At 46.5% G+C, this 10,406-nt stretch overlaps 1 protein-coding gene across 1 annotated transcript; it reads right to left on the bottom strand.

Moving 5' to 3' along the window:
* Positions 1-1,082: 1,082 nt before the first annotated feature.
* On the bottom strand, positions 1,083-9,851 carry LOC310633321 (uncharacterized protein; the record flags this gene model as incomplete). Its single annotated transcript, XM_083351023.1, has 4 exons — positions 1,083-2,087; positions 2,226-2,335; positions 3,551-3,677; positions 9,144-9,851. 4 exons carry the CDS (start codon positions 9,849-9,851, stop codon positions 1,494-1,496), a joined length of 1,539 nt encoding a protein of 512 aa, XP_083207149.1. The 3' UTR covers positions 1,083-1,493.
* Positions 9,852-10,406: the final 555 nt, after the last annotated feature.

Genomic DNA, 10,406 nt, shown 5'->3' with positions numbered 1-10,406 from the left:
GTACCACTTTTAGGATATGGCAATATCCGAGTACCACCAGTCGCCTAGCAAGATGTCAAAAACTTGATGACCAAAAAAAAAAAAGGGAAAAAAGTGAAGTACAGGTAGTCCTCGACTTACAACAGTTCGCTTAGTAAATGTTCGAAGTTACAATGGCACTGAAAAAAGTGCCCCCCCCAAGCCACAGCTGAGCAGGACACCTGCCTGCCTGCCTGGCAGCGCTCTTCCTCCTGTCCGAGGTTTTCATTGTTGTGAGCATTTCTGTTGAGGATTGGCAGCGGGGGTGGGGTGGGGGTGTGTGTTTGGTTTTTATTTCCCCCCATCTGCTGGGTGGTTGCAGCAGGTTTTGGTCACTTCACATGACCCTGGGACACTGTGACCGTCATAAATATGAATCAGTTGCCAAGCATCTGAATGTAAATCATAAGACCCTGGAGATGCTGCAACATTCCAGCTGATCGGTGCTTCTTCCGGGCTCAGCAGATGGAGCCTGGCGCTGATCCTCATGCTTCCGCTGAGCCCTGACAGCCCCGAAGAAGTGCTGATCCTGGCGCTTCCGCTGAGCCCTGACAGCCCTGCAGCTCCAGCCATTTCTCGCTCAGGCTTGTGCGGTGCTGCCACCGGTTCAGCTCATTAGACTATTGCAACACTCTCTACATGGGGTTGCCCTTGAGGACCACTCGGAGGCTTCAGCTGTGATGGGGGCTTCCCGATACTCCCATGTAACACCTGTGCTCCGTGAGCTGCATTGGCTTCCGGTTGCCCTCCGGGTGAGATTCAAGGTGCTGGTGATGACCTATAAAGCCCTAAATGGCTTGGGTCTGGGATATATGAGGGAACACCTGCTGCTGGCATCAAGTTCCCTTCGTCCTGTGCGCTCCCACAGGGAGGACGTTCTCAGGGTGCCGCCGGCAAAAGACTGCCGGCGGGTAACACCCAGGGGGAGGGCCTTCTCTGTGGGTGCGCCTGCCCTTTGGAACCAGCTGCCCGTAGAGCTCAGGACTGCCCCCGACCTTCGTTCATTTCGCCGGGACCTGAAGACCTGGCTCTTTGAGCTTTCCAGCCAGGACTGAGAATTTTAATTTTAATTTATTGTAATTGGGTTTTAATTGGAGCTATAGGCGTTTTACATTTTACTCAAGGATAATTTAATTATTTTAATTGTTATTAACTTTTTGTATTCGTAGTGTTATTTTAATTACCTTGTGAACCGCCCTGAATCCCATGGGAGAAGGGCGGTATATAAGTTTGATAAATAAATAAATAAATAAAATAAATTCCCCTCCTCCGCTACCACCTTTCTAGGATGATCGCGTACCACCTGGCAGGTGCCTTTGTACCACAGATGATACCCATACCACTGGTTGAAAAGCCTTGTCCTAAAACATGTATGCTCAGAGGTTACTCAGTGGGTTTGCGTTTATTCCTGTGATCTAACACAAGCGAGTGATTTTTCTAAGGAGCTTTTCCCCCTGGTCCCCCCGCAAGCCAGGTCATGTGCTGTCCTTGTCATTGCTGTGTATGCTCTGGTGCCGAGCGAGGTGTGCCTTGCGGATGAAATCTCTCCCACACTTAGAGCACTTATATGGCTTCACTCCTGTGTGAATCCTTTTGTGGTTAATCAGCCCTGAACCTGAATGGAACTGGCTGCCGCACTGCAAGCATTTATACGGCTTCTCTCCCGTGTGGGTCCTTTCGTGGACGGTCAGAAGGGAGTTGCGGCTGAAGCGTTTCCCACAGCTAGGACACCTGAAGGGTTTTTTGCCCGTGTGGCTCCTCTTATGCACCAGGAGGTGAGAACTCTGGCTGAAGTTTTTCCCGCAGAAGGAGCACTCGTACGGCTTCTCGCCGGCGTGGCTGCGCTGGTGGTAGATGAGACCCTGGCGGGAGTGGAAACTGCTCCCGCACTGGGTGCACTTGTAAGGCTTCTCTACGTCGTGGGTCCTCTGGTGGAAATTCAGATGCAAGCGTTGACCAAAGGTCTTCCCGCAGATTGGACACTTGTGATAAGGTCTCTTGGGAGTCGGGATGCTATTGTCTGGTTCCTGTCTCAAGTCCACCCCAGATGGGATGCTTGACTTCTGGGTCTGGAATAATAGAGGTTTGCTCAAGATCTTCCGACTGACGACCGAAGCGATGGATATGGCTGCTTTGTTCCGCGTGTGGATTCCTTGCTGAATCTTTGGTCAGGTCTGATTCTGGAAGAGTTTCCGTTGCTCGGGGACACAGGGAAAGGTCTTGGTGAATTGTCTTTGAGGGATCCAGCACGGATCCCCTTCTTCAGCTCCTTCCTGCAAATGGCTTCCCTCCTTCCGACAATTCACAGGTCCGTACTCTGTTGGAATGAGAAAAGAACACGATGTTTATTTCATGTCTTCGTGCTGCTTCCTGCCATAGGCAACTCTTAAAGCTTTTCAGTGCAGAATTCAGGGGCGTCATTTCTGTCCAAGAATTCACATTACAAGGCAAAGTTTTCATCAGCTGAAATTCATTTTGTTTCATTTCAATTCGCAGAAGCTTAATATAATTTCTCGGTTAGAAAAGGTGCTACCTGTTGTGATTCCGTGCCAGCCTGTGATCTTGGCAGCTGAGTCTGGGGAATCAGAAGATGAGGAGGGACCTGGGGAGCCATCAGAGTCGGAGGAGACTCTGATGAGCTACAGGATTTACAATCTGATGAAGAACTGGACCCTCCACTCGTGCTCAGGATGAGACCCAGCTGTGCTGGGAAGCTGAGTCAGACTTTGAGGACGCACAGCTGGAGGCCATTATAGATGCTCGTAAATGCAGACAGGCCACACGAGTAGGACAGAGGGAAGCAATGGGGTGACTCCAAGGGAGGAGGAGAAGGCATTGAGAAGCCATGCCTTGGGGCTGCATAACAAAAAGGGAATGTGTGGGCAGGGCAGGTTGCTGAAGGCAACCGTTTGCAAAGGACTCCTGGAAAAAGTGACTTATGACAGTTATTCACACTTGCAATGGTCCCAGCACCCCTGTGGTCACATGATCAAACTCCAGACAACTTGGCAACTGACTCATATTGATAACAGTTAAAGTGTCCTGGTGTGTGTGTGTGTGTGTGTCTGTGTGTCTGTGTGTCTTGGGATCCCCTTTTGCAACCTTCTGACAAGCAAAGTCAGTGAGGAATTGGGTTACTAACAACTGCAGTGATTCACTTAACAACTGTGGCAAAAAAGGGTCGTAAAATGGGGCAAAATTTACTTTTTAAAAAATTTTTTAATTCCATTTATATCCCGCCCTTCTCCGAAGACTCAGGGCGGCTTACAAGCTTAGCAGTCTTAGCCATTGTCCCGCTTAAGCAATGGAAATTTTGGGCTCAACTGAGGTCGTTAAGATGAGGACTGCCTCTTTCTTTGAAACGGTGTCCCAACAGGACACGGATTGCCTGGTGTCCTATAAAAACACTCAGATCGCATCTAAAACCCTGTGGAAACATTTACGAGAAGAATGTGCCTTAAAGCAGGTGTGGAAAGAGGAGGAGCAAAACTTAAAAGTGAGAGGTTTTAAGGGTGTGGGGTGTAGACAATACCTGGGAGACGATTGTCACCACCGCTTTCTCCTTTGGCTTCTCCGTGGAGCTGGCTCTGACCTGGAGTCTGGAAAGCTTGTTTTGGTCCTGAAAAACCAATGGCTACTTCCTCGCATGGCATGGCATCCTGAAACATTAATGGAGATCCACTTAACTAGCTGAAGGAGATTCAACCACTTTGCTTGTGTGAGCAAAGCGTGGTCGGAGCTCCCGTCTCTCTATAAATATTGGTGGGGTGGGGGGTGGGGGGTGCTGGGTTTGTTGTTGTAAACGGGTTGGTTGGCTGTGTTGTTTCATCTTGATTGGTTGATGGCGTTATTGTTTGGGGATTAGTTGACTCGCACAAGGACGAAGCCGAAGACACCAGCCTGAAGATGACGAGTGGGACTCGTCGAAACGTCGCCAAGACACTATCAATCTTACACGGGAAAAGACCCGATATATATATATACATGTATATATATATATATATATATATATATATATATATATATATATATATATATATACATGTATATACATGTATATATATATCCTCTCCCACAGCAACACATGAAACAAACTGTGCACAACATCTCAGATAGGATTCTCACCAAAGCCGAAACCAACGTCCTGTCTAAAGGATTTAATTTTGCAGTCGCTCCCAAACACATTCCCACGGAAACCATTATATGCGGAGTCGAATCCAGCCTGACCAAAATTAACCCTGATGACGCCAACAAAATCAGACTCGAAGTTACCAACATCCTCTGCACCAGCAAACCACCCAAAAGCAACTTACCCAAAGAGGAACAGACAGCACTACTTAACCTAAAAAATGACACCAGCATAATCATTCTGCCAGCAGACAAAGGCAACGCCACGGTGGTAATGAACTCATCTGACTACTATACCAAATTATCCAACCTACTCCGAGACTCCACATACAAACTCCTCAAGACAGATCCCACCACCTACCTGGAAAAAACCACAAAATCAAAAATAAAAGCCACCCCCATCAGTGAAGAGATCCAGAAAACAATCATTCCCAGAGAAAAATCATCCAGATGTCCTAAGCTCTATGGTCTGCCCAAGATACACAAAGAAGGAACTCCACTCAGACCCATAGTCAGCTCCATAGGCTCACCTCTACAAAATCTAGCCAAATTTCTTGCCAAACAACTACAGCCTTATGCAAATTCCATCACCTCACACGTACAAAACTCATTCCAATTCATAGAGATCGTAAGTAAACTAAACTTACAGCCCTGTGACCTACTTGTGAGCTTCGATGTTGTATCCCTCTTCACCCAAGTGCCAATCAAAGAAGCCTTGACAGCTATCCTAAATAAATACAACCCCCCAAAACACATCCTAGATCTGACCAACCACTGCCTATCTAACACATACTTCATCTACAATGGACAAAGATACAAACAAATGGAAGGAGCACCCATGGGATCACCCCTCTCACCTGTCATCGCAAACCTCTACATGGAACACTTTGAAACCCTCGCTCTAGAAAAATCCAACCACAAACCCAAACTCTGGCTCAGATATGTAGATGACACCTTCGTAATCTGGCCACACGGCAAAGAAAAACTGGATGACTTCCTCATACACCTCAATAGCCTACACCCCAAAATACAATTCACCATGGAAACAGAAGCTAACAATCAACTTCCCTTCCTTGATGTCTTAGTCTACAAGAAATCCAATGGCTCCCTAGGACACACTATCTACCATAAAAAAACACACACAAACCGCTATCTGAACGCACTCTCACACCACCACCCAGCACAGATCAACTCCGTAGCCAAGACACTCATCTCCAGAACAAAACACCTAGCTGACGAACAACACCTAAAAACCGAACTACACACTCTCACTAATGTACTAACAGCCAATGGATTCCAAAGAAACACGATTACTAACTTAATCCGAAGAGAGACACCCACAAAAACCCAAGACAGAGAACAAGAAAATGGCAAAGCCCTCCTCCCATACTTAAAAGGGACCACAGACAGAATCAGCAAGGTCCTCCAAAAACACAACATCAAAACAGCATTCTACACAGACAGAAAAATATCCACCATCCTAAGAAACCCCAAGGACATAATTGGGTTAGAAAACCAAGGAGTATACGAAATCCCATGCACCACCTGCCCCACCACATACATTGGACAGACCAACAGAAGAATAAGTGCACGCATTGAAGAGCACAAAAACTCACTCAGAAAGGGAGAACAAACTTCATCCCTGGTCCAACACTTTGAAGCCACGGGACATGAAATTGATTTTAAAAAAACCAAAACTATCGCCAAAATTGAACATTTTAACAACAGAATAATCAGAGAAGCCATTGAGATAGAAAAACGCCCCCACAGCATGAATAAACGAGATGATACCTCTCGTCTACCAGCCATTTGGAAACCCGCCTTGATTGACAGACGAGGCCCAACCACCAAGAATGATACCAGACCCAAACTCATGATAACATCACATGACATCACCACCACACAACCATTCAAAAAGCAAATCCGAACCCACAACGATAAAGACACACAACCACAAAACAGAAACCTAACTACAGCTGCAACATCAGCCACTTTAAACCCCTCCAAACCACACAATAAGCAAACTGACACCCACTATAAAAACATGGCACCACCACAAACACGAAGCCGAACAAAAGCAGCACAACTCACCAACTCAGGTCTGGAGCTGGCAGCTGAGACCAGCCCATCCACTCAGAACACCCCCCCACCCAATCAGAACACACCCACCATTCAAAACACACTCCCACCCAATCAGAACACACTTGGTCCCCTACCCAATCAGAGCACACCTCCACAGAACACACCCCCTCTGGCAGTTTAAAAAAGGGGAACAAACAGCCACATGCTTCTCCCAGAAGAAGGAAGCTAAAGCCTGATGATGACGGATGGGATTCCGTCGAAACGTTGCGCCTACACCTCTAGTTCTACGCGGGGAAAAACCCGAAAAACCAAGGATCCATATATATATACATGTATATATATATATGTGCGTGTGTGTGTGTGTATGATAGATAGATGGATGATAGATAGATACATAGATAGATGATAGATGGATGACAGGTAGATAGATATAGATGATAGATAGATGGATGATAGATAGATAGATAGATAGATAGATAGATAGATAGATAGATAGACAGACAGACAGACAGACAGACAGACAGACAGATGATAGGATGGAAAGCAGGACATGGAGAGTTCAAGTCCCACCTTAGCTATGAAAGCCAGCCAGGTGACTTTAGGCCAGTCACTCTTTCTTAGCCTAACCCACCACACAGGGTTGTTGTTTGTGGATAAAATAGGAGGAGGAAGGTCTGTTGGATACATTCGTTGCCTTGAGTTACTTGTAAAAACAAATAAAGGTGCAATACAAATACATTAAAAATGTCTGTCTTTATCTATCTGGCATAGTCAAACATACCAGAATCTTAAGAGCTATTTCAGCCACAAACAACAGATCAGTTTCTCTAATCTAGTCAGTTTCTCAGTGGCTGGTATAGTACACTCAGATCCACTAGTTAACAGTACCTACCAGTGTGTGTGTGTGTGTGTGTGCGCACACACACACACACACACACACACACACACACACAAAAACACAAACACACACATAAAGGTAAAGGTTCCCCTGCACATGCGTGCTAGTCGTTTCCGACTCTAGGGGCCGGTGCTCATCACCATTTCAAAGCCGAAGAGCCAGCACTTGTCCGAGGACGTCTCTGTGGTCATGTGGCTGGCATGACTAGACGCCAAAGGCGCACGGAACGCTGTTACCTTCCCACCGTAGTGGTCCCTATTTTTCTACTTGCATTTTTACGTGCTTTCGAACTGCTAGGTTGGCAGAAGCTGGGACGAGTAACAGGCGCTCACTGTTACGCGGCACTAGGGATTTGACATACATACATACATACATACATATACAATTGCAAGAAAAAGTATGTGAACCCTTTGGGATTACGTGGAGTTTTGCATGATTGGCCATAAAATGCACTCTAAACGTCATGTAAGTCACAACAATAGAAAAACACAGTCTGCTTAAAATAATACTACACAAACATTAGCTGTTGTCATATTTTAATTGAACATAACATGTAAACATTCACAGTGCAGGGTGGAAAAAGTATGTGAACCCCTAGCCTAATGACTTCTCCAAGAGCTAATTGGAGCCAGGAGTGAGCCAACCTTGACTCCAATCTGTGTGATGATATTGGATGTGTTGCTGACAGTTGTCCTACCCTTTAAAAACACACACCTGTTTTGGGTTTACTGGTCTCAAGAAGCACTGTCTGATGTAAACCATGCCTCGCAGAAAAGAGCTCACAGAAGACCTACGATCAAGAATTGTTGACTTGCATGAAGCTGGAAAGGGTTACAAAAGTATCTCCAAAAGCCTTGATGTTCATGTGTCCACGGTAAGACAGACTGTCTACAAATGGAGAAAGTTTAGCACTGTTGCTAGTCTCCCTAGGCGTGGTCATCCTGTAAAAATGACTGCAAGAGCACAGCGCATAATGCTTAATGAGGTAAAGAAGAATCTTAGAGTGTCAGCTAAAGACCTACAGAAATCTCTGGCACATGCTAACATTTTTGTTGACACATCTACAATAAGGAAAACATTAAACAAGAATGGAGTACATGGGAGGACACCATGGAGGAAGCCATTGCTGTCCAAAAAAAAAATGCAGCACATTTGAAGTTTGCAAAAGAGCACCTGGATGTTCCACAGCACTACTGGCAAAATATACTGTGGACAGATGAAACCAAAATTGAGTTGTTTGGGAAAAACACACAACACTATGTGTGGAGAAAAAAAGGCACAGCACACCAACATCAAAACCTCATCCCCACTGTAAAACATGGCAGAGGGAGCATCATGGTTTGGGGCTGCTTTGCTGCCTCAGGGCCTGGACAGATTGTTGTCATTGATGGGAAAATGAATTCGAGTTTATCAGGACATTTTGCAGGAAAATGTACGACCATCTGTCCGCCAACTGAAGCTCCGCAGAGGATGGGTGATGCAACAGGACAATGACCCAAAGCATACAAGCAATTCAACAAAACAATGGCTTCAACAGAACAGAATACGCCTTCTGGAGTGGCCCAGTCAGAGTCATGACCTTAACCCGATTGAAATGCTGTGGCATGACCTTAAGAGAGCGATTCACACCAGACATCCCAAGAATATTGCTACACTGAAACAGTTTTGTGAAGAGGAGTGGTCCAAAATTGCTCCAGATCATTGTGCAGGTCTGATCTGCAACTACAGGGAACGTTTGGTTGAGGTTATTGCTGCCAAAGGAGGGTCAACCAGTTATTAAGTCCTAAGGTTCACATACTTTTTCCACCCTGCACTGTGAATGTTTCCATCTTATGTTCAATTAAAACATGCTATATGCATGCATGCAGTGTAGGTGACTTTTGAAGTCTGGTGAACATTAAACCCCATGCGCATTGGAAATTTTGACAGTGGTGCTTCGCACTCCTCCTTTGAGACGTACTGCGTCTCCACCACTAACTTTATGTTCAGAGATGTAATCAGGATCTGCTTTCCTCACCTCTCGCTCCCACTTCGCCATTTCCTGCTGCCTCTGCAGAAAATCCTCGGCCAGGGCTACTGCCTGGGAGCAGGAATCAGGGCCCCGGGCTCTGACCCAGCTCTGAATTTCCCCTGGCAGGATACTCAAGAACTGCTCCAGGATCAGCCACTCCAGAATCTGCTCCTTGGAGTGTTTCTCCACCTTCAGCCACTGGCAGCAAAGCTCCTGAAGATGGCGGCAAACCTGCCGTGGGCCCTCGGCCTCCTGGTAGCAGAAACGGCGGAAGTGCTGGCGCTGCTTTTCCTGGCTTAGGGCACTTCCCCGAAAGATGGCCGCCTTCACTTTCCCATAGTCCCCTTGCTCTCTGGCCTCCAGGCCACTAAAGGCCCATTCAGCTTGCTCACTGAGGGAAGGCAGGAGTCGGGCTACCCACTCGTATTTGGGCCACCGGCAGGCTTTGGCCACTTGCTCAAAGGAGGCCAGGAAGCCCTTGGCATCATCCCACAGGCTGGGATCCTGGGGCAGCTGAGGAGATTCCCATCCTGAGCAAGGGGACCCCGTTTCTTGCAGAAAGTGCTGCCACTGGGTGTCCCAGTAAGGAAGGACCACTTCATCTGGTTCCTGTTTAACCGTCTTCTGTGCTGGTACCTTTTGGGGGAATCTCCCGGTGCTTCCAGTCGGCAGCAGATGATGGTTTTTCCCCGCAATGCCTGACCATCCTGCCATTTTGAGGACGATCACTGGATCTTCAATTTCCAAGATGGAAATGGAGTTTCTCTGCAGAAGGAGAAAGAAGATATACAAGAGAAAGATGATAAAGCACATAGGAAAAATCCTGCCCACGATGACCTGAGAAGCCAAAACCTTCCCAATGACACCAACATACCTTTATTTCTTTGTTTAGAACAGAGGTCTCAAAACTTGGCAACTTTAAGACTTGGGGACTTCAACTCCCAGAATTCCTCGGCCAGCTTGCTGAGGAATTCTGGGAGTTGAAGTCCATAAGTTGCCAAGTTTCGAGACCCCTGGTTTAGAGCATGTGTATGGCTGCCCATCTTAAGTATCTCTGGGTTGCTAATAAAGAAAACTGTGCTGCAAAGCTTGCTGGCTGGGGGATTCTGTTAGTTAGTCCACAAATCTTAAAAGTTGTCAAGGTTGAGAAACTGGCCTATGCAAAACGAATGTATATACAATAGTCACAATACAATAGTAATTGTTGTGCAATAGCCAAGTTGCCTCAGGATCAACTCAGGACACCAACAAGCACATATCTATTTTAGC

Source organism: Vipera ursinii, assembly GCF_947247035.1.
Source record: "Vipera ursinii genome assembly, chromosome: 2".
In the NCBI taxonomy this organism is placed as follows: Eukaryota; Metazoa; Chordata; class Lepidosauria; order Squamata; family Viperidae; genus Vipera; species Vipera ursinii.
The sequence above is the reverse complement of the archived record's forward strand: the minus strand, read 5'-3'. Positions and strand labels throughout refer to the sequence as shown.